The 23,563-nt window shown below is 49.2% G+C and overlaps 2 protein-coding genes and 3 non-coding genes across 6 annotated transcripts; 2 read left to right on the top strand and 3 right to left on the bottom strand.

Moving 5' to 3' along the window:
- Positions 1–12: 12 nt before the first annotated feature.
- Positions 13–85, bottom strand: TRNAR-CCU (transfer RNA arginine (anticodon CCU)). Its single transcript has one exon. It is a non-coding gene; the product is annotated as a tRNA-Arg (tRNA).
- Positions 86–411: 326 nt separating this feature from the next.
- TRNAR-UCG (transfer RNA arginine (anticodon UCG)) lies at positions 412–484 on the bottom strand. Its single transcript has one exon. It is a non-coding gene; the product is annotated as a tRNA-Arg (tRNA).
- Positions 485–956: 472 nt separating this feature from the next.
- On the top strand, positions 957–1,029 carry TRNAR-CCU (transfer RNA arginine (anticodon CCU)). Its single transcript has one exon. It is a non-coding gene; the product is annotated as a tRNA-Arg (tRNA).
- A 3,622-nt stretch (positions 1,030–4,651) lies between these two features.
- ATP5PD (ATP synthase peripheral stalk subunit d) lies at positions 4,652–9,563 on the bottom strand. Of its 2 annotated transcripts, none has more exons than XM_061144879.1 (6): positions 9,415–9,563; positions 7,828–7,958; positions 7,462–7,558; positions 5,939–6,010; positions 5,023–5,085; positions 4,652–4,872 (listed from the first exon to the last, which is right to left on the bottom strand). In XM_061144879.1, the coding sequence occupies exons 2-6, from the start codon at positions 7,947–7,949 to the stop codon at positions 4,741–4,743; spliced, it is 486 nt and encodes a 161-aa protein (XP_061000862.1). In that variant the 5' UTR covers positions 7,950–7,958; positions 9,415–9,563; the 3' UTR covers positions 4,652–4,740. The 2 variants fall into 2 exon arrangements, with proteins under 2 accessions (XP_061000862.1, XP_061000863.1); XM_061144880.1 differs by lacking the exon at positions 9,415–9,563 and adding an exon at positions 8,678–8,699.
- A 173-nt stretch (positions 9,564–9,736) lies between these two features.
- Positions 9,737–23,548, top strand: KCTD2 (potassium channel tetramerization domain containing 2). Its single transcript, XM_061144878.1, has 6 exons — positions 9,737–10,093; positions 11,759–11,867; positions 14,027–14,118; positions 18,193–18,288; positions 19,683–19,808; positions 20,990–23,548. Exons 1-6 carry the CDS (start codon positions 9,752–9,754, stop codon positions 21,017–21,019), a joined length of 795 nt encoding a protein of 264 aa, XP_061000861.1. The 5' UTR covers positions 9,737–9,751; the 3' UTR covers positions 21,020–23,548.
- Positions 23,549–23,563: the final 15 nt, after the last annotated feature.

Raw genomic sequence — 23,563 nt, 5'->3', positions numbered from 1 at the left:
CCGCCCCGACGTCACCCCAGGTGGGACTCGAACCCACAATCCCTGGCTTAGGAGGCCAGTGCCTTATCCATTAGGCCACTGGGGCGCGACGGCCAGTGCCGACCACGTGGTCCGTGGTAACGCGCAGCGGCGCGCGCACAGGCCTCACTCGGCCCTACGACGACGCCGGCCGGACTGAGGACTCCGTGGATCAAGGCCGGGCCCGGGAGGCCTGCAGGACAAGCTGGGGGCGCGCCTGTGGGGCCACGCGAAAAGTTAAAACTTCACGGTGAGGCGAGACTAAGGACGATGCCGGACGGCAAGGGGCGCGGAAAGGGGACGCCTGAAGGAAGCAAGACCAGGGGATGAAGTCGTGATAGAAAGCAGGTTCGCATTTTGAACTCATGAGGAGCCGCTCGTCCAAAACGAAGCCGACCACGAAGGGACTCGAACCCTCAATCTTCTGATCCGAAGTCAGACGCCTTATCCGTTAGGCCACGCGGTCCCGAGGCCTACCTGTTCGCGGGGAGATAGTTGAGCGCACCCTCCCGGAGGCGGCGTTGGCCCGGGGAGAAAACCATGGGCTTTTGAAAGCTCCAGGGCGCGTCCTCGGGGCTGCAGAGCAACAGCCACACTGCGCCAGCGCCGGGGCGGCCGCAGGTGGCTCCCACTTAGCGAGGAGGCCGTGTGACCCGAGAGGTAGGGTGTCTGGCTTCGGATTAAGCGTTTGAGCCCCTTCGTGGTCAAAACGCTTTAATCCTAACAAGAGGGCGACACTCTTGCGCCGCAACCAAACCAGCCATTGCCCTTGTTTCAGGCGCGGAGACAGTGCGGGACCCTCTCCTCGCAGCTACTTCCATCGCCTGGGGCTCGTGTCCAATCGGGCTTTGCACCTGGGAACTTCCGGGTTGGCGTCACTACGCCGGCCTGCGGAGTCATATTTCAAGGCACATGTGATCGGGCGCCGTCTTCGCGAAGCCCCAGTGGCCTAATGGATAAGGCACTGGCCTCCTAAGCCAGGGATTGTGGGTTCGAGTCCCATCTGGGGTGGGGGTGGATAAGCCACCGGAAGTTGTCGTTTATATCTCTGTCATGACCACGAGGAGACAAGTTTTTCTCCTAACTTCTGAGACCGGTTTTGTGTCTGTGGATGCCACTTTGCTCTTTCATTTTGATCGAGCCTGACTTTACTTTGAAAGGTAGACTGATATGAGAACAAATGGTCCCCCATTTCTTGTTGCCTCTCTGGGTTGACGTCTAAACAGTCACGTGGCGAACGGGCTCCGCCAGCTACGAATCCCTGTGCAAAAGAAGCGAGCGTGTTCAGTGCGAGTCCATCGCTGTGAAGTTAAAAGCAAACCACGCAGTAGCCACCCCCATCCCTCCCTGCCCCCCGGAGCCCCCAGCTGGAAACAGGCAGGCGGGGTCGGGGTGGGCGCTGACCAGCTCCGTGCCCTTCGTCTGAGAGCGCGCCCGCCACAATGCTCCGTGCTGCGGCGAGAAGGGGTGCAAGGAAGCTTGTGTGTGCACGCTCCTTGGACAGTGGGGGCGACAACGGCCAGTCTCTTGTGTGCACCCAAGTCCCACGGGTTAAAGATGACCCGACCCCGCTCGCATTGGGTGATCACAGGACTGTTTAAAAAGGGATTAGCAGATAAACAAGGCCTTCCTGCTTAGCACAGGGAACTAGATTCAATATCCTATGATAAATCATAATGGAAAAGAATATGAAAAAGGATTGTGCTGGCACTCAACAGAGTATTCTAGAGTCCTCTGGCTGTTTCTAAGCTTCTAGGATTACGAGGTGGAATGGCAAGTGTCTGATAGAAAGGGTGGTGTGAGAGGGGCAGGTAGCAACTTGCTATGGCCATAACCAGGGGAGAACAGAGCACCCAGAAGACCCTGGAGTAAGCTAATTGCATTTGATCTTGTGGGCAGAGGTTTTTAAGCAGAGGAATAAAATAACTATATTTGCATTTTGAAAAGATCCCCTTGGCAGCACCTTAAAGAATGAATTAGAGACAGCACTGTAAATCAAGTATACTCCTATATATACATATATTTTAAGAAGGAATTAGAGGCAGGTGAGGGGACTGGCAGGGAGACCGCTTAGGGAGAGACTGTGGTTCAGGGAAGAAATGACCGAACCATGAATGGAGGCAATAGCAGGTCCACAAACCATCTTTGCCTGAATAAACTACAGTTGACCCTGGATCAATTTAGGGATTAGGGCTGCGGACCCATCTCAGTCAAATAATCTTGAGTTTAACTTTACACTCGGCCCTCTGCACCCGCAGGTTCAACTGACCTCAGATGGTGTATGTCTGTAGTATGTACTTAAAAAAAAAAAATCCACATATAAATGGTCCCAATCAGTTCCAACTTGTGTTAAGGGTCAACTGTACTTCATTAAGGATTACAAAATAGCGATTTCCCCAATGTTACTTTTCTTTTCACATTTATTAACTGGAATACTTTGTAAAGGACATTTGTCACTAACTAGGTCTATTAGTTTATCCTGAAATACTTTTGTTTAAGACAGGATAAATGCATATTTTTTTTCTTCAATGCCAGTTTTCAGAGTAAGGAGTTGAAACCCTTGATATAGCCCATCTATCCATTTTTTAACTCTCTCCCTCTTTTTTTTTTTTTTTTTAGCCACAACTTGGCTTGCAGGATTTTAGCTCCTGGACCAGGGATTGAACCCTGCTGGGCAGTGAAAGCACTGAATCCTGACCATTGGGCCTCCAAGGAAGGTCCTAACTTTTTAAGGATGGACAGCTTGTACCTGGATTTTGAGTTGACCCAGTTAGAAACTTTCCCTTCTAATAGAGGTATTTACTGATTCGTAATCATCCTAAGTGTTTGGTTCTGTGTTTATGCTACTTATGTTTTTGCTGATTTATATCTTTAACTGTTGCCATGTAGGAAGTACTTCTTTCTCTCTAGTGATCTGAAAAGCACAATCCTATTTTACTAGTGATAATTTTTCATGTAAAATCAATGCATGCTCAATGCAAAAAATTCAAACAATTCAGGATATAAAACTCAAAGTGCCCCCCCCCCCCCCAAATGCTTCATAAATGCCTGGGACTGAGATAATGTTAGTTTTTCACTGTTGTTTCTTACTGTAAGTCTTCCAACACCTTCCCTCAAATGCTAGGGACCCATCTGTTAATTTTTGGTCTTGCTGCAAAGGATCTTAGTTCCCCAACCCTGATCCAACCTGCGCCCCCTGCAGTGAAAGTGAGGGGTCTTAACCATGGACAACCAGGGAAATCCCAGGGACTCCCCTCCCATTATGTTACAAAAGTTTCACAGGCCTTTCATTGATTCTTCCCTTCCTCCTTCTAACCACACTCCAAAAGATTCCGTTTTCACTTTTCTGCATCCCTAGATCTTCAGCTGGATGGCTGGGTGCCAATTCAATGATTCACAGCAGTGGGGAGGGAGCATGTGGTACCTGTTTTGTGCATGAAAGGCCTTCTGTAGATCTTGACTGCTGAACTCACTGATCATGATTGAAGCCGCTCTAAGTGGAACAAGCCTTGCTCCCTAGTTGCATTTTACCTTCAGCTCATCCCCTGCACTATAAATTAGGGGTGATGGTGCCCCAGGATCTATTCAGCTTATGTCCTTTAAGACATTACTTTCTTGAGCGTTATCAGCCACTGTTGATCTCCTCCCATAAATTCCATCTGCAACCTCTGGCAGAAATGTCACAAAATTGTTGAAATGTGTGTCTTTTTCTCAGTAGGTTTTCTTCCTGTAGGATTTAAGACACATCAAGTCGGATGCCTTTGCTTAGATTGCTTTCTTACTGAGAAGCTTCCCAGATTATTTCATTTCATTCTTATTACAATTCTGACGTTCATAAATGAGGAAAGGAAAAGTCTGGAGACGGCTGATTAATCTAGAACCAGCAAGTAAATGGTCAAGGGCAGGTGTGAGCAGTAGGCATACAAGCTCCTCTGACTTCAAGGACAACAGCACTTTCCCCATCTCGTCTTCCTTTAAACTGCCTGTATTTCCTGGCATTGCTCAGGCATCCTGCAAGGAATTCTGCTATAATAATTGTTTAGTCACTAAGTCATGGTTTTTCCAGTAGTCATGTACGGATGCGAGAGTTGGACCATAAAGAAAGCTGAGCACTGAAGAATGGATGCTTTTGAACTGTGTTGCTGGAGGACTCTTGAAAGTGCCTTGGACAGCAATGAGATCAAACCAGTCCATCCTAAAGGCAATCAGTCCTGAATATTCATTGGAAGGACTGATGCTGAAGCTCCAATACTTTGGCCACCTGATGTGAAGAACTGACTCATTGGAAAAGACCCTGATGCTGGGAAAGATTGAAGGCAAGTGGAGAAGGGGGTGGTGGAGGATGAGATGGTTAGATAGCATCACTGATTCAATGAACATGAATTTGAGCAAACTCCTGGAGGTAGTCAAAGACGGGGAAACCTGATGTGCTGCAGTCCATGAGGTCGCAGAGGGCCGGACACGACTGAGCTACTGAACAACCACCACCACCGCAGCCCTGGGCCCTCAGTAATTTGCTTCCTACACATCCTCACCATTAGACAACCACACACACCTGTGGGCACACCTTTCCAGTTCAACAAAAGCTCTGCTCCCAGTGAGGTCACCCCAGAGTTTTAATTATCTCAACCACAAAGCAGCAGACACACACAGCACCATGTAATTCTTTTTAATGTCCAGAGTTTGTAATTCGAGGGCCAGAGCTTTCTCCCGGACCCGAGATTATAAGCTCTCAATTGGCCTGTGAGGCCAGTAGGGATACTTCTTCTTATCTAATTTGGTTTCTGGGAAGACTTCATTCAAGTCCTCAATGGTCATCTGATCAAATGGAATTATGTTCCTCATCTTCTCCAGCTGAAAAAAGAGGGGAAATGTGTCAAGATAAATAGGGTTGCAGAGATACAAAAAAAGAACCCAAAGCAGGTGACTGCTACTAGGTGAAGGACACATGGCCACGAAAGGAAAGAAAATGGATTACAAGCAAAGGCCAAGGCTCATCCTTACCTCTTTCTCATATTCCTGAATCCTGGTCTTTGACTGAGCCAAAAACTCAGCACAACTTTTCACCTTTAAGAGAAGGGAGAAATTCTGTTTTGAGACCAAGTTGTACCTTCCTGACCCCGAGGCTCCCAAGGCATGGGGAGTCCCAGAGCCCCCCACTGCTTTCCCACACTCTGCAGAGGAGGTGGGCTCCTCTGACTGCTTGGGGGATTCTGCTTTAGGGGGAAAACTGCAGCTCTCCCCGACACCCGCAAAGAAGCCTGTATAGGAGAACCAGCTTAAGGCGGCAGGCCCAGGGTTCTTTAGGTATTCACCTAGGCAACCTACAAATCCCTGCCTCACCTGGGCCTGCCTCACGGCCAAGACAAGCCACTGACCACCTAGTCAGACTTCCCCTTGGGGGAGCCACCTGGGTTCTAACATTGGGCCTTCAGTACTTTCAAGCAAACGGGTATTGGACTACTCACTACCGTGTATAATTTTCCTGCCCAGTTTCAGCTCCTTGATTGTTTTTAACAGTCATGTTGAGGTATAACTGACATACAATAAAATGCACATATTTAAAGACTACTACTTGATAGGGTTTGATATACGCATCCATCCGTGGAACCGTCACCACAATGAAGACAATTTAATATTTATCATCCCCTCCACCCCAACCCCAGGCAACTGCTGGTAACCAGAGATTTAGCTGAATTTGTTTAGTTTTCCAGCAGTGGAGTCATACAGTGTATACTCCTTTGCTGGATTCTTTCACTCACATAATTATCCTAAGGTTCATCCGTGTTACTGCATTTACTAACAGTTCATCCCTTTTTAGCGATCCTTTAAATTCACTCCATCTTAACCTTACTAGTAAGAAACAGAACTGTCAGGAATTAAGAGAATTTTAGAATAAGTAAGAGCCTCAACTACTTACATCTTCTTTTTCTTCAGCATCCACCTGGGCAGTATATTTATCCTCCGGTATAGGAACCTTCAGGGCATTAAACTACAAACACAGGAATAGCGAACTGTTGTTAGTATCACCAGGAGTCCCCCCAGAAGGACTCAAAAGCTGCTAATTGTAATACATCATATAAAAACACATTCTCCATTCCAGGCGGTACGAGCAGGCATCTAGGGCATTCTATTGGAAAGAGTATTAGACTGGCAACAGGAGCTCAAGGTTCTTTGCCACATCACTAGCTGGAGACCTTGGACAATTCTCTTACTAAAATGAGCTTCAGTTTCTTCACTTGATAAAGACAGGCAGACTTGATGACCTCAAAGAACCCTGTAGTTCTAAAGTAATTCTGATTTCTCTCTTTTTTAAAAATTTTATTTTTTGGCTGTGCCACACAGCATGCAGGATCTTAGTTCCCTGACCACGGGTGGTTACCTGTGCCCCTTGCAGTGGAAAAGCAGTATCTAAAGCACTGGACCACCAGGGAAGTCCCCTGATTACTCTTTGAAAAGAAACCCTAGTGGACAGGTAGCAGAAGTCATGTTTGCATAAGAGATGGATGAAAGCTTCTCCCTAGAAAACAACTTAGTGTCTTGGCCCCCGCACTGAGCACTGTTCCTAGCAGAGTGGGCCCTTGGTAAGTATTTGCTGAATGAACAAGCGAACCCCGGATGATGAAATTTAACATCAGAATATAGGTGGGCCAGGGCTTCCCTGGTGGTTCAGTATTAAAGAATCCACCTGGCGATGCAGGGGACACAGGTTTGATCCCTGATCTAGGAAGATCCCACAAGCGGTGGACCAACTAAGCCCATGCACCACAACTACTGAGCCTGTGCTCTAGAACCAGGGAGCCACAACTACTGAGTGTTCATGCTACAAATCCTGACGCCCTCAGACACTAGAGCTCTGCTGCTCCGCAACAAGAGAAGCCACCACAATAAGAAGCCTGCACACCATAACTAGAGAGTAAACCCCCACTCACCACAACTAGAGAAAAGCCCACGCAACTACAGAGACCCAGCACAGTCAAAAAATAAATTGTAAAAATAAGAAGAAACATAGGTGAGGGAGAGACCACAGCTACAAGGGACAACAAAAAAGCAGAGGAAAGAGGAAAACAGTAAAAGGGTAGGAAAAATGTCAGTCTGATTTAAAAGGAGACAGGTGGGGAGTGCAGAAGGAAATCAGGCAGTCGGGCAGAAACATCCAACTCAACAGCCCTCTGGCTCCCGGATTAAGACTCTATTATACCGTTTTCTTAGGTTAAGAAACCTGCTGAATGAGGAAACCCTGAATTCTCCGCACCTATTTACCACTTAAATCTCTCATCACAAGACCTTTGGCCACACCCATCTCTCCTGAGCCTCCCTTGGGATCTCAGTGTTAACACCACTCCTCTTTCCTCATTGTCTTCCTGTAGAACTGTCCACAGTCCTGCTCCCCCACCCACATCCATGTTACAAGACCAGGGCTTTAGCTGCCTGAAGGCTCACCTTCTTCTCAAAGTCATCCACCAAGCCAGCCTTTGCCACGTTGGCCTTGTAGTAAGCCCAGTCGATGGCAGGTGGCTTCTCAGGCAGAGTAGCCAACCTGCTCACATAGAAAAGCAAAAGTTAGGACTGTTCCATGAGCAAGAGGAAATTCACACAGCAAGTTCCCTGTTCTTCATTCCTATGTCCTGGAGCTATCACCACACTCTTCCCTAGGAGGGAGATCACAGGAATGCAAAAAACAAACAAAAAAATTCACTAGTATTTAGAAAATGTATGAATTTCTTTCTGCCAGAAGAACATCAGAATTCATTTTTGTTTCCACATGAAACCACAAGTCCACAAGCTCCCTCTCAGCAAGGTACTGACCTGGAGGTTAGGGTCTCATTCCAGGACTTCAAGGAGTTAGCCACGGCCTTCTGGTTTCGAGGGATGATCTCCCCGAAAGCTACCCAGTCAATGGTTTTTAGAGCAAGTTTCCGTCCAGCCATCTTGAGATCCTGGAAAATACAACAGGTCAGATCAAAACAGGGCTCTTGGAGAGAATCCTCTGAAGGGCATCACAGAAGTATTCAAGTTTTAAGAAATAGATCGGCATCATATGAGTGGGTATATCTGTCAACTAAAGGAATTAGGATGACAATATCAGAAGAGGACACTTTAGTTTTTAAAATTCAAGGTGTACAACCTGGCATACAAATATATTCTAGATGGTATACCCTCTCTTCCCCATCTCCTAATTTATCCTTAAAAGTCCAGTTATTAAAAAAAAAAAAGAAAAAAATGCAACTATCCAGTGTTTGCACTCCATGTACCTTTGGAAACATTGCTAAAGCAATATTCATGCATTACATAAAAGTTAGTAATTTAAAAACACTTCCACTCAGCCTACATTTTATTCACTGATTCTCCAGTGCACAGAACCTGACACATATTCACATTTTAACAAGGCTTAGTTAAATAGAGCAGACGCTGGACCAAAATTTCCTCACCTGAAAAAGGGGGACAATAAGCCCTGTTAGCCAAAAAAGGCTGTTAAAAATATCAAATACAACTGTGCACACCAATTTGCACTACAAACTTAAGGGGCTCTCTATCCACTCCTCGTTAGACTGGTAATACGCCCACACCTTATTCACGCCTGATGCTCCCCTGCGTGTTAGCACATACCCTGAGTATACTGGACATACTTTTTAAAAAAAATGTATTCAATACATACGTGAATGTGAGAGAACGTGGAAAGTTATCACAACCGTTAAAGATCTTTATAAACTATGGGGTGGGTCACAAAGGAGATGGAAATTTTCCCCAGGGCCTTAAAAGAAAGAAGACACATGTCCAACATCTGCCTCTTCCTTTCACTCTCAAGATAGCTTATGTTCCCTGGAGTGGAGATGAGGGGCGGGTGACCTTTAAATACACCAGATGGAAGTGCCCTTGCAGAGACTTTTCCAAGCTCGGAAGCTTCGTAAATGGGTTTGTTGTCTTTTATTTACTGCTGAATCCCCAGCGTCTAGAACAGACCCTGAACAAGCAGGTGCTCAGTGAATATTTACTGAATCGGTAAAGGAACCCTGCACTAGAGAAGCTCTGAAAGCTCCACACGCTCGAAAGCTGGAACCTTCAGACGGGAAACGCACAGCCCTCCAGCCTGCTGGGCATCACCAAACAGGCTAAAACTAAGTCCTGGCAACGTTTTCTCAGCCTCCAAACCGGACTCCTGAAGCCGCCAGGCTGGAGTCGGGCTGGACAGACAAAGGTTAGTGGAAGCCCTAAAAGTCAAGAGAACACAAACTGGCCTCTGCGGCCTCGCGCTAGAGGGAGAGGAGAGGAGGAGGGCGCAAAAGAGGAGCCGCGCGAAGCAGGGGCGAGACAAGGGTCGAGCCGAGGTATGCAGGGACAAAGCTGAGGAACCCGCTGCGCTCAGGTAGGTTCGAGGCCCCCAAGCTCACTCACCTTCACCGACCCCGGGCGGCCCGCAGTCCGCAGCAGCAGAGAACGGAAGTGGATCACCGGAAGCTCTCCCCTCAGCCAATCACAAACCCAAGAGGGCGGGCCTTGTCTTACGGTCCAGCGAATAGCGACGAGGGATGATTCAGGAAGTCCAGCCCCCGGAGGCGGGCGTAGCGCCTCCACAGCCCGGGGACGCGGACGCTGGTTGGGGGCGCTCCCGTCTCTCTCCCGCGGCCCCACCCCCGCCGATGGGCCGGCCCGGCTCTCCCTGCCGAGAGATGGGCCGGCCCGGCGGCGCGCGGGCAGCAAGCGGCGGCGGCGGCGGCGGCAGCAGCCCAAGATGGCGGAGCTGCAGCTCGACCCGGCCATGGCGGGGCTGGGAGGGGGCGGCGGGAGCGGGCTGGGCGACGGGGGCGGCCCGGGCCGCGGGCCCCCCAGCCCTCGCCCCACTGGCCCCACGCCCCGCGGGCACGGCCGCCCACCCCCCGCCGCTGCCGCTCAGCCGCTGGAGCCGGGTCCCGGGCCGCCGGAGCGGTCAGGGGGCGGTGGCGCGGCCCGCTGGGTCCGGCTGAACGTGGGCGGCACCTACTTCGTGACCACCAGGCAGACCCTAGGCCGGGAGCCCAAGTCTTTTCTCTGCCGCCTCTGCTGCCAGGAGGACCCGGAGCTGGACTCGGACAAGGTGCGCCCCGCCCTCGGGCGCGCCCCCGGCCTTCGGACCCCCTCGTTCCTCTCTGGCTGGTCCCCGGATTTCCTGCGACGCGCTTCTCTCCGGCGGGCACCTGGGGCCGGGACCCCCTCCTCCTCATCTTTCCCCGCCAGCCAGTCCTGGGGGCTTTTCTGCCCCAGCCCCAGACGCACGCAGACTTTCTCTCTGACCGCACCCTTCGTTCTCAGCGGCTGCTTCCCCGCACTGTGCCCACCCTCACCCGTGAGAGTCCGCTCCACACCCCATCTCCCCTTCCTCTCTGCACCTCATCCCAGCCCCTCAGGTCTGCATGAGTTTTCCCCCGACTTTCTCGTTTCCCTGGTTCCTCGTCAAGACCCTCAGCGCCTGTGGCAGACGCATCCAGAATTGGGTCAGGGCGAGCTAAGGCATCCAGGTAGCTTTCTGAGACTTCCCCTCGGACCCCTCTGCCCAGTTGGGTGAAAGCCTGGGTGTGATGATGGCTTCGACAGTTGCAGGAAGCGCTTGTCATGATCCCGCACTTCTTTCCTGTGGTCCTGCTCTCTGGGCTCGTATCTGGTAACTGTGACTGTTTTAGGTCCCGGTTTGAGCTCAGATACATTCCTAGGAAAGAGGTTGTCCTTTACCAATGCAAACCTAAGCTGACGGATTAAGACCAGGGAAAATGAAACCCAAAGAGTACCGTTGGGCAAGACGCATGGCTGCTAACCAAAGAGTTGAGAGGTGACAAGACGCTTAGCCCATTTTCAGTTTGAGCTGTTTGATTTTTTTTAACTTTACACGTTCATCTTTTAGTTTCTGACCTAAAAGCATTGACTGTTGCCTGCATCGCCTGTATCCCATGTAGCACTTAGCTGTTCCCTTGCAACAGAGTTAGGGTTTAGTAAACATTGGTTAGTTTCATTTATTCATCTGCTACCTCTCCTATAATCTCAGATTGAAAGCAAACTGTCCTGCCCTCACTTAAAAGAGTTTTCCAAAACCTTGCTTATTATAAAGGAACGATTTTATCTGTCCTGAATCTTTGTTGCAGTAGAAGCCAGTTTCTTCTTGTTCCCTTTACTGTAAAGATGAGTAGGATTAAAAGTGCTCAGAGCCAAGTCCCGGCCATGCCAAGCTTCCTCTGGGCACAGATCTGGAGTGTGTGAGTTACAACTGCCAACGCAGACTCCCACTGCCGTTGGCCCTCAGCTCCGGAGCACTGCCAAATAAACAGAGGTTTTCTTAGAATTAGGAATGTGATTCAGGGACAATAGAGAAGTCAGAATGTCTATCTCAAGCAGAAACTTAGATCACACAGCTATGGCATTTTCTTCCTCTGTTTCTTTATAACAAATATCCCACAGGAAAAATGTTGGTAATTGTATCTACGCTTTAGCTTACCCAAAAGGCTGAGAAGAGATTGGTAATTGTGTCTGAGTAAAGATTTTAGAAGTTCAAGTCAACGCCTAGATAATGAATATGACTATACGTCTGCAACACCCTCCCAGAAATGATCTTGAAGTACAAGACCCGTAAAGCTAGCCTTCTTGCCAGTAGTTAGTAATAAACATCTAATAGAACTTGCCCTCTCACTTATGAATTGTGACAGACAGGTGGAGACCCTGCCCTGACTTAATATGAAAGCTCCACAGTGATACCCTTGTGTTTGGTTGGCAGGACGAGACAGGGGCCTATCTGATTGACAGGGACCCTACCTACTTTGGTCCAATCCTAAACTACCTCCGCCACGGGAAGCTCATCATTACAAAGGAGTTGGCAGAAGAAGGTAAGGACACTGTGCTAGGCTTCGTCAAAGTTCAGGTCAAATCTTTAAAACTATTTCATAGATTAGAATGTATTTTTCATAGGTTGTTGTTTTGTTTTTTTTTTTTGGTGAGGGGAGGGCTATACTGTGTGGCATGTGGGATCTTGGTTCCCTGACCAGGGATCGAACCTGTGCCCTCTGTGTTGGGAGCACAGAGTCTTAGCCACTGGACCACCAGGAAAGTCCTGAGATTTGAATTTTGAGATTTTCAGCAGGCTCACGTGCACAGGAAGCAAAGCTTTTTAAAAATAAGTAGGGAGCCTCCAGTTACCTAGTCTAGTCTGAGAGGGTCTTGAAGGAGCCCCTTTGTTCTCGTCCTCCTTTGGGGGAAGGAAGATGCATAGCTCAGCTTTGGAGGTAGAGTTTTTTCTGGACCTGCAAAATTATCAGGACCTCTTTTTGCATTGACTTATTACTAGCAGTGAATATCCACAGCATGAAACGGCAAATCTCTGACATTTAGGTGTTTATTCTTTCAATTTTAGTCTGAACTTGCAGCTGTTATTAAAAGAAAAAGAATAATGAAGGCTTGGCCTCATTTAAGACTGGTCTCATGCTTCCTTGATTTTTGCATCTGACCTAATTCATTCTCCAGCCCATTGTCAGGGGCATCATTAGTTGACTCATCCTTTTGGTTTGTAGGGCACTTGGACTATAAGTGGGTCTAGACGTCTTTCTAAAAGGCTATCTTCGTCTCACTGAGACATTCAGTTGAAGATGGGAGCCTGTCCCTTGATGCAGGGCACCCTGACCTGGGAGCATTCTCTCTGCATAAGAAAGCTGAAATGGCCGTGCTCGCTAATGAAATGGCTGAAGAACACTGCTGTTAAAACCTGTCAAAAGAGGAATCGGTCTCCCTTTTTATTTTTAATGCCCCCTCCCCCTTTTTTTCTTAACATTTCAAATGCATACAAAGTAACTGGAATAGAATAAATTCCGTGCACCCACCATCCACAGCAGTTACAGTTCATGGGTAGTCTTGTTTCTTCAAAAGAAGAATCTTAAACATCTTTTCTAATGCCTTAAAAAAATGATTTTGAAGGGCAGAAATAGTACAAGAACTCCCTTTATCCAGATTCACCAAAATCAACAGTTTTGGTTATATTTGCATTATCATTCATTCATTCTCTCTCCTCCTCCTCCCCCCTCCTTCCTCTCCCCTTTCTACAGTTTTACTTCCGAACTTCTTGAGACTAGATTACAGACTTGACCCTTTAGTGCTTCGCAGTCTATTTCTCAAAAGCAAGAACATTCTCTCATGTAACCACCATATAGTTATCAAATTCAGGACATTTTTAATATTGATAAACACTTTATAGCTTACATTCTAATTTTGTCAATTGTTTCAACAGAAGTCTTTATAGAAGCTTTTTTCTCCTGGTCCAGGATCACACATCCCATTTAGTTGTCCTGTTCCAGGCCTTTGATTTTGTTAAGCATGGGATTCTTTTTTTTGGACATGCCACACAGCTTACAGTATCTTAGTTCCCTGACCAGAGATTGAATCTGGGCCCTCGGCCATGAAAGCACTGAATCCTAACGACTAGACTGCCAGGGAAGTCCTGTGCATGGGATTCTTTCATTGACTGCTTTTTACATTGTTCAAATAACATGCATCTTGTTAAATTTGGTCCACATAATTTTTTTTCCTTTTTTAAACATTTTTTTTATTTTAAATTGAAGGATAATTGCTTTACTGGTCCACATAAATTTACACTTACACAGAGAGAGAGAGACATTGGTCACTTTTAGGACAAACTGGGTAGAAATTGCAAGCTCAAGAGTTATCCAATGGGACTAGCTCCAGGAACTGAGTGCCATATGGTCAAGGTGTCCTGCAGCTGATGAGCAGGAGCAGGAAGAGCCAGGGAAGGTGGCAGGTGGGAAACCACAGGGGTGAAACAGTAAACGGAGCAGACTCTCGTGCCTGCCTCGCTGACGTTGGGGAAAAGGTCACAGATACCCAGCAAACAGCAAAGAAGCGTTTACAAGGCTGCAGAAGGGAGACTAGACCTGCATGTGAAAGATGCAGTTCTTAGCAAGCACGTATTCTCCAGCCTCTTTCTGCTGTTTTCTGGAGAGTTCACACACGTCTAACCACAGGTCGGTTTTCCTTCTAGGCGTGCTGGAGGAAGCGGAGTTTTACAACATTGCATCTCTCGTGCGACTGGTTAAGGAAAGAATACGGGACAACGAGAACAGAACTTCACAGGTAATGGGTTTTGAACTCTTAAGGGGAAAATATCCCACGTGTCAGTCTTTGTCCCCATGTCTGAGGTGATCAGAAACGGACAAAGTACCGTTTGAGAGCCTTGCATCTCCCATGTGAGCCGGAGGTCTCCGTGTGGCATACGGTCCATCTGCCAGACAGGCAGCACATATTCCACCAGACTTGTTCAGAACAGGGAAACAGAGGAGAAATCACAAAGAGAACGAAACAGGCCCATGTCCCCTTAGAAGAACGGGAAATAGTGGCTGCTCGCCATATGGCAGTGGGAGGAGTCGCCGAACTTGAGGTTCAAAGCCTGTTCTCTCCAGCAGAGCATCTGCCTCCCTCCATGTCCACATGGGGGCCAAGCGAAGTCTTGCTTCTACCTGTTTACCTGTTGGCTTCTATATGAGGACCAGCCTTCAGCCTGTGACCACGTCACAGCCAGCTGCTAACAGACACTTGCATGGCATAGACTTCGCACATGGCTTGTGAATCACGCTTCTAAGAAAATAATACCAAGGTTCTCTTTCTTTTAGGAAGTCTGGATTTTCTTAGATATGGTGACAAAAATCCACCTGAATTTGCTGTGTAGTTTGAGCAGGGAAGGCAGTGAGGCACACTTAGTTCATTTCATGTCACATCACCCATCGTCAGTTTTAAGCAAGTGGCCACAATAACTTCTGTTAGGCCCTGGGGACCCCGACTGATGGGAGGTCCATGCCCTCAAGAAGTTTAAAGTCTAGCAGGAAAAACAGGCAGGTATTTTGAGAGGGTTTGACTGCATCAATGGGACAGAGTCCGACTCCAGGCTGACTTCTCTCCTGCCCCATCAGGTACTGGTGATGGTCGTTTTCTTGAGAGCTAATCTGTCACAATACAGAATTTCAAAAGCAGAAACTGGTTCCTCGCATGTTTTGTGTTAGACTTCATGTATCACGTTTTTTTCTGGCTCTGAATGGAGTTATCTGGATGACCACCTGGCCCCTATGATGAAGAATGGACTATGTTCTGCATTTTATCTCAGCACTTTGTGAAGGTGGAAAGGAGGCTTACTCATTTAGTTCTTCTCCATCTGGTCCGTGGCTGAAAGGCTTTTTTTTTTTCTTTTGGTGCTGAAACCTGGGATGAAAGTCTCCTTTTTAATGTTCAAAGATGAACTCATAGTTGGTTTGCAGGTTACCATGTGAAATATGATCTAGCATCACCAATTTTTTTGCCATCTCCTGGTATATTTACGTGGCTTCTTTCACTATTACAGATACGTAATAGCTTAGACGTTCTGCGAATCTCATCCATCTTCAGTTTTTCACATTAAACAAAAAAACAAACCTTTGATTGCTTAATATAAGTTTTGATGGTACCATCAAGTATAAAATTTGAAACCATTCAAACCATGGCACCTGAACACTCTGAATTCTTCACCGTCAGTGAATTCGTTGAGAGTGTTGTGAGGTTTTTATTTGATGACAGTAGTTAAGTTAATTAGTTTTTTTGATTTTGAGGCTCATGGATTTATACCTAGCTGGAAGCTTTTTTATTCTAGGAATGTCAAGACCCTTTTGATGTTAATTGACCTTTCCACCTGTCCCCTTTATTTAGTGGGACTCTGGGTGGGCAGTGGATTTGATGTCGTTCACAGATGTCCCCTTTTACGTTTGTCCCACATCACCTTAAGGCGGAGTGTGGATTTCCGTGGCTGTCTCCTCAAACTCAGCGTCTCCTTCACCTTGCCTGTGTTGAGAGGAGACACACCTGGCAGACAGTCAGGTAAAGCCCAGGGTGTGGAGGACCTCCTCCACTTTTCCAGTGACCTCACTTCACTTCCAGTGGCTGCCACCATCCTGTTGCTTTGCCATCCCCGGTAGCGTTTTTTGCTGTGAGATGGGTCTTGGTGCATTTCAGAGTGGTGATGGTTTACTTGGGAAGAGGAGAGTAAAGAGGAGGCGGTACAGTTATCTTAAATAACTGGGACTTTGACAGCTGCAGCCACTGTCGGGTCTTTGCGATGCCCTGCATCTTACAGTGTAAAACACCTGGTTTTTCCCGAAGTGTGTGGCTAGGGTAATTGAAATTGTCACAAGATTTGTCCTATATTTTATGTGGAAGGAATTTTCTTTTTTTTCAGCTTAGCACATTATTGAATGGAACCTCGTTCAGAAGGACAAAGTATATGAGAAAGACTGTATAGTGTTGTCAGGCAGATGTGGGCTCATATCCCAGCTCTACCTCCAGTCCACTTAGTCGCCACACTGCTTGGGCAAGATATTGTGCCCTGAACACCAGTGTCCTCCGTGTAGAAAGAAGCTGACACCTGCCTTCCAGGACTGCAGTGAAGACTGGAAGAGAAGGGTGGAGCCCTTGGGGCCTGTAGCCCGTGGGACTTAGTAACTGTTTTTATTCATCCAGCATTTCCCAAATTGTTCTAATTTTCTAGACAGCTGAAGCCAACTCGTCCTTTTTAAAAACAGGCTAAGTTTTCATCATTCTTAAGAAGATGGTCCAGATTTTCTTAAAATCCGATAGAAGATAACTGACCCCTCTCTCCATGACCAGGCGTCTCATTGTTCTGAACCTGGGCCGCTGTTTGGTTCTCTCACCCTCTCGGATGGGCAGTAAGTGTGCAGCTTTGAACCCAACACCGATGGTCCCTGACTGCTAAATACCGAGTCCTGTGCGCCTGGAATTGTCCTGTGAATAGGAACACATCTGGCGAGCCTGCTTCCGGGCAGCCACCTGAGCCGTCTCACAACCGGCTTCTCGTTCCCTGTGGGCCAGGTCGCAAGTGTCGATGTAGGTCAAGTGTGGGGGCCTTCGTGCTGCAGCTCTGGGGCGTCCACCTCAGTTGCTCAGCCTTTTGGCTTCCCGATCTAGCTCATGTTCTAGAGAGTTGAGTCTGGCCAGCACATCTCATCTTTGACACCCTCCAGATAACCAACAATTTGGTTCTGTCCTGACACTGACCACTCAGAGTCAGTGTCAGACTCCCCAGGGCGCGGATGCTAGTTGGGATCTGGGTTCCCACAATGCCTCCTTCATGTTCAGTAATTCACTAGAATAATTGGTGCAACTCGGGAAATGCTATACTTACTATAGTTTATTATGGAGGATATAAATGAAGAGCCAGATGCAGAGATTCATGGGGAGCCAGATGCAGAGATTCATGGGGTGAAGGCCTAAAGGGTCCTCTGTCCCCGTGTAGTCCCCAGCATCCATTACCCCCCTCAAGCACAGGGATGTGTTTGCCAACTTGAAGCTCCCTGAACCCCATTACTTAGGGGTTCTTCAGGATGCTTCATTCAGTAGGAAAGGTTGTCTGTATCATTGGCCTTTGGTGACTGAACTCAATTTCTGGTCTCTCCTCCTTCCCCCATGGTAAGGGAGCAGGGCCAAAAGTTCTAACCCTCTAACCCCCTGGGTCTTTCTGGCAACGAGCTTATTAGCATACAAAAGACACTGCTGTGACTCAGGAGCTGACATAGTTTTTCAGAGGTCTGTGCCAGGAACCATAGGCTTGTCTGTCACGGGAATGTTACCATGTAACACAAAACACTTTGAGGTAGCTTCAGCAGAGGGTAAAATAGCTTGAACATTTGTTCACTGTAGGTAAACTAGCTTGAACATTTGTACACTGTAGAGTCCCTGTTTAATGTATTGTTTCCATATAAGGTATCATTCTCAGTAAACGAAGATACATTTTCAGCATGTGTGTTAGCTATAAAGACTGAAGAAGAAAATGTGACCTTTTTGTCCTGAGTAATTTTACTCGGTTTTCTCCTTTGGGAAATAGATGAAGTCTTAAGTTTATCAGCATGGTCGCTCACATAATTCATCCTTCTGAAGTTCAAGATTATTTTGTTTTATTCATGTTCTTGGACCCTATATTTTCTTTCTTTCCCTGGATAAGTTTTTATTGAGAAACTACAGTGCAGCTTGAACGGGGGTAGTGGGTGGCTGCCAAGAAAAAAATTGCAAGCACACTCCTTTCCAGTCTTTCTTCTTGTGAAGAGCTTCACCAAGGCAGCTGCAAACTGTGTCCTTGAAACTGTTGCTCAGGCCTGTGTGTGGTTGTCGCAGGGCCCCGTGAAGCACGTGTACCGAGTCCTGCAGTGCCAAGAGGAGGAGCTCACACAGATGGTATCCACTATGTCCGATGGTTGGAAATTCGAACAGGTAATGTTTCTTGGGGCTTCGCTGATGGCTCAGTAGTAAAGAATCTACCTGCCAATGCAGGAGACACAGATTCGATCCCTGGGTTGGGAAGATCCCCTGGAGAAGAGAATGGCAACCCACTCCAGTATTCTTGCCTGGAGAGTCCTGTGGACAGAGGAGCCTGGTGTGTGACCGTCCGTGGGGTCGCAGAGAGTCGGACACGCCCTGGCAGCTAAACAACGTGTCATGAGGTGCATCTCCGCCTAGGAGCCCACTCTGTCACCATCTGTAGCCAGTCGGTCACCCTAGGAGTCGGGTAGGGCCAGGGGAAAGAGGCCTTCCATGTGCAGTCTGCATGGCAGGGTGCGATGAGCTGGGTGAGACTGAGAACAGTGTCCTGTCTCCAGGCTTTATATCCAGAACTTGCTGTGATTCTGCCCAGAGGGAGCCAGCCAGCTTCTTTAGGCTTGAAAGTGCCTCTTTGGGTTTTTCTCCTTCAGGGATTCCTTTCAAAAGTGCTTTGCTGACACATTCTAGAATAAGTAGCTGAAGAAGACGAGGGTTCAGCAGTGACCCTCCCTGTTCATGCGGCGTGGTGAGCAGGCATGGCATGACGGGCTCAGACGAGCTGGAGCCTGGTGAGGTCCTTCCCCATCAGCCTGTGGGTTTCTGTTCTGTAGCTTTGTGCTACATCGAAACAAAGCATCTGAGAACCAGGATTTTACTGTTTTCTTCCATTAGATGGCAGAGTTGTTCATCTGTTGTCTTCAAAACACACAGGGAGGCTGAGCATGAGTCGAACGACAGTATTATAAAGTCAATGAATCATGCTTGTTTCTGTGTAGAATTTAAGAGGTCAGCTGAACTGTCACCATATGCTTACCTTAAATGAAAGTTACTGGGTCAACAGTATTACATTATAGACCAAACACAGGTATCTCTGTCTTCAGCACCAATACTGGGTGACTCCTCACAGTTATCTTCCATGGCAGAATCAATTCTGTGTATCCCTCGTTCTTGTTCAGCTATGGGTTGCAAAATGTCATACTTCCACTCCAGAAGTATTTTTTCCCTGGTATAAAATTTTAAAGACAAAGTTGTTTGTTTGTTTGCTTGTTTTTTTAAGAGTTAGTGGGTTTTTTTTGTTTGGTCGGATGGTTGATTTTGTGGCTGTGCTGCATGGCTTAGTTCCCCAGCCAGGGATGGAAGCCAGGCCACAGCAGGAAACCCTTGCTGGTGATGCGCTGGTGAATAACTGGGATCCAGGTGTACCCTGGGGCCTTGATAGTCCCAGCGAGTTCTTCGTCCTTTGAGAAGCAAAACAACAAAGCTCAGTCAGGAGGAGGGTTTGATTCATGTGGCCCTTAATTATTTTAAGATCCCTGTCCAAATGTTGACCTGTCTTGTTTGGTCAGCTCATCAGCATCGGATCTTCCTATAACTACGGGAACGAGGATCAGGCAGAGTTCCTCTGTGTTGTCTCCAGAGAACTGAACAATTCTACCAACGGCATTGTCATCGAGCCCAGTGAGAAGGCCAAGGTGAGTCGCTCTGCCCGACGTTCGTCTCTGACTCTGCTCCCAGCCCCTGCTCAGCCCTGCCTGAACTGCTGCTCACCAGATCATCCCTTTCCTTCTCAAGCCAGCTTTGCATTTCCCTTTTGTTTTGACCTTTTGACTGTTGTCATTTAAACCAGGATTTTTGAAGCAGTGACATGGGCTTTTAGTTTAGGACACATGAACTAAAGTAGGGTAGTCTTTTCCCAGGCTCTGTCAAATCAGTGAAAAAGAAAAGTTAATGGCCACTGATTCCTATAAGGTGAGAATTTTGAAACTCAGAGTTGGAAGGATTCTGCTTTTATACTTTGAAACTGTTCTCTCTCTCAAGAGAAAAGGTGTTTGGTTACCTCTGTGACACCCCCCGCACCCCAACACCCTGAGGTTACTGGAAGCTTGTTGCACACTCTTCTCTTCTTCCTCCACTGTGCCACTCACACATCCCCACAGTGAGTCTCCGTCATCAGTGTGGGGTGAGCCTGGCTGTGTCCTTCTGCTCAGGAAAGGTGGTCCTCCTCCGTGTGAGGTGGCCCTCCTCTGTGTGTGGTGAGCCTGGCTGTGTCCTTCCCCTCAGGGAGGTGGTCCTCCACCGCCTGCGGTGACTGCGTGCAGTGAGCTGGCTGTGTCCTTCCACTCAGGGGAGGGGGTCCTCCTACGTGTGTAGTGATCCTCCACCGTGTGCGGTGGTCCTCCTCTACGTGAGGTGATCCTCCTCTGCATGAGGTCCTCCTCCACGGTGTGTGATGAGCTGGCTGTGCCCTTCCGCTCAGGGGAGGTGGTCCTCCTGCGCCCGCAGTGGTCCTCCACCACATGTGGCGAGCTGGCTGTATCTTTCTGCTCAGGGGAGGTGGTTCTCCTCTGTGTGAGGTGGTCCTGCTCCGCCCGCAGTGGTCCTCCACCATGTGTGGTGAGGTGGCTGTGTCCTTCCGCTCAGGGGAGGTGGCCCCGCAGCACATAAGCCCTGACCCAGCGTCTTCACACTGCAGTGCTTCAGGGGTTCTGCCTCACTTCTCGGGGTAACGGGTCGTCCTGCTGCTGCTCCACGGGGTCCAGAGGGAAGCCACTCCAGTCTCTTTCTCCTCCCTCAATGGGCTGGGAAGCCACCCCCCCATAAGGAGTGTGCACCCAGAGTCCAAGCCTCAGTCTCCCCCACTTTCCCCTTCTAGATTCTTCAGGAGAGAGGGTCTCGGATGTAAACTCCGAGTCCTCAGCGACGAGCGCGCCCAGCCGAGCTCCTGTACAGTAACCGAGCTACTGCCAAGCCCAGCCGCACCTGGCCCCCAGCGGAGGAGAGTTCTGGTCAAAACCAAAGGAACCCCACCCCCACCCACAGGAACCCGAAGGCAGATGCCACTTTCGGCTGCACAATACCTTCTCAGAAACCTGCTTTTCTTTTCGTAGCCGGTGTTGTAACAAACCTCTCCGAGAGCGCTGGGCTGGGTTCCCAGGTGGAGCTCATCTCGGGATGGGGCGGGGTGGAGGAGGGCCTAGGTCCTTGCAGATGCTGTACTTCCCCGAGGCCGGATCGCGAAAGACGGTTGTCCTGATCTGTGCCACGCTTTCACCGGAGTGTGCCCTGTTGGACGTGGGCAGCTGCTTCATCACACCACCTTTCTCTCCCACACACCCCAGACTCCCGCAGCAGACGCAGAGGAGTCTGGTTTAGGCTGCTGAATTGAGGTTTCGGTGAAGGATAGAGTCTCTAGAGCACCCCCACATTCCTATGAACAAAGCCTCTTTGAGGAGGGGAGGATGGGGGGTCGCAGCTCTGGATTCAGGCCACCAGCTGCCCCATGTTCGGCTTGCCTCATTTGCCTCCAGCAGCTGGCACCCCACCCCACCCCCCGCCCCAGATAGCTCACCTTCTCCCCAGGAAGAGGTCCGAGGCCGGCGGTGTCCTGCACCGAGTCAGACACGCAGACTGGTGGGCGCTGTAGGTGTTGGTGTAACTGCTTATGCAGCCTTTGCTTGCCCTCAGTTGGCCCGTGTTCCTTCCCTGACTTGTTAAACTGGGGCCGAGGATACAGGGATTTTGGACCCTCTGCTGCCTTGGGGTGGAGACGGCCGTTTCCTCTGAAAATTGCCAAACATGGTAGGTTGTAGTATCAAAAGTGGCATTGTTTTTGTGGTCGTCTCGGAAATGCCTTGATTGAAAGTGCGATATTTGTGTGTCTTCTTGGTTTCTGACCTTGGCAGTGGTTGTGAGCCCACGCCATCCGCCGTAGTGTGTGTGCGTTTGCCGGGCGGGCCCAGGACCCCCTCATCTGACCGGCCCTCGCCGCCGCTTCCTTCTGTGGGGGCCGAGGCATTGATGAGCCAGTGGTGTTCGATCGGGAGCCAGGCCTCGGAGCTCATGATGGACTGCTGTCCGAGCTTCCGAGTCTGGGCGAGCAGTCGTGGGGTGCAGAGGGGCCCGAGGACACGGGCTTTTCCCCGGTGAATTTTAGTGTGGCAGGCGGTCCAGAGAAGGGGGAGTGCCTGTGGGGAGCACTTTGTCCATAAAAGACCCTGCAAGCCCATGGCTCCTAGCTGAGGTTCCCTCTGCCACCCAACTCAGCTGCTCACCGCATGGGTCTGGGGTCAGGGTTTCTTTAAAGTGACTATCGACTGTGCCAAGTGTCTTTGAGCCTGTGACTGGTTCCCTCAGACAGGAACCTCACATTGCCCTCACATGTCTGTGTGTAGAGTAGGGGAGAAGTGTGTCTGGGCGCCTGCTGACACGCCGTGTCTACACCCCAGCGTGAACGTGCCTGTCGGCACCACGGACGTCTGGCCCGTGCCCAGGATTCTTAGAGCTGTAAAATGTTAGAGGAACTGCTACCTACAAAAACCGTTGCCCCTGCAGAATGGTTGCAGGTGTCCATCCTGACATCTTTCGGGGGAGAAAAAAAAAGATTTGAACATGTCAAGTTAAAGCTGCTGTCAACCAGAGGCTGATGGGTGAGGAGCTCTGGTCAATGGGAATAAGCACCGTCAGACTGAAAGGAGGCAAGCCTTGGCGTCTGGGGCCTCAAGCCCAAGCAGACCCGCAGGAGCGAGGAGGAGCAGGAGTGAGGAGGCAGGAGGGCAGCCCCTCTGGACGCGTCTTTCTCATCATGCTTCGCACAGGTCCACCGTGGAGTCCGCGAAGCCCGCCGTGCCCCTTGCTGAGCGCTCTGAGGGACCAGCGGAAGCCTTTCCCCAGGTTCTCCCCCCGGGCCACCAGCGACAGTCTCAGTTGTTTCAGCGCTCCAGGAATCTGAGAGGGACTGTTTCTTAAGGTTTCTGGGAGTATTTTCCCCAAGCCCTTCGTGAACCAAGTTTGGTGTTTTTTTTTTCTTGAAAAGCCGGCTCCCTCGGGGAAAGCCCGGCTGACCATTCCAGAGAGAGGCCTGGCCATTGGCTGGGGTGGGGTCACGTGAGCAGTGCCCCACGCTCTCTAGCTGCCCAGGGCTGCCACGCGGGCGACGCCGGCCAGGCAGGGCCCAGCCGCCTCTGGAGTGACTTCGTTTATGCACAGTTCTAACTGATCTCAGGGGAGTCCGTGAGGCTTAGAGGAGGAAGAGACAGATGCTGAGGGGAAGGGCTGAGAAGTCACCCACACCCTCCGGGATGGCCTTAGAGCCAGGCCTTGGGGACCATGCCTGTCACTCGTGGGTGCCCTTTGTTGCCGCGTGTGTCTTTGAATCAAGTCTGAAATGCTGTGACCCTTTTCCCCCCTCTTGTCAATAAAGACATGAAACAGACTTCTGAATCTTTAA

The sequence above is a fragment of the Dama dama genome, chromosome 5 (genome assembly GCF_033118175.1).
Source record: "Dama dama isolate Ldn47 chromosome 5, ASM3311817v1, whole genome shotgun sequence".
NCBI lineage: Eukaryota > Metazoa > Chordata > Mammalia > Artiodactyla > Cervidae > Dama > Dama dama.
The sequence above is the reverse complement of the archived record's forward strand: the minus strand, read 5'-3'. Positions and strand labels throughout refer to the sequence as shown.

Coding starts and splice junctions, on each gene's coding strand:
- KCTD2 (XM_061144878.1), top strand. CDS start 9,752: ATGGCGGAGCTGCAGCTCGACCCGGCCATGGCGGGGCTGGGAGGGGGC. Junction 11,868..14,026: donor AAAGGAGTTGGCAGAAGAAG/GTAAGGACACTG, acceptor TTTTCCTTCTAG/GCGTGCTGGAGGAAGCGGAG. Junction 18,289..19,682: donor ATGGTTGGAAATTCGAACAG/GTAATGTTTCTT, acceptor TTGTTTGGTCAG/CTCATCAGCATCGGATCTTC.
- ATP5PD (XM_061144879.1), bottom strand. CDS start 7,949: ATGGCTGGACGGAAACTTGCTCTAAAAACCATTGACTGGGTAGCTTTC. Junction 6,011..7,461: donor TGGATGACTTTGAGAAGAAG/GTGAGCCTTCAG, acceptor CTGTGTTTGTAG/TTTAATGCCCTGAAGGTTCC. Junction 5,086..5,938: donor ATGCTGAAGAAAAAGAAGAT/GTAAGTAGTTGA, acceptor CTTCTCTTAAAG/GTGAAAAGTTGTGCTGAGTT.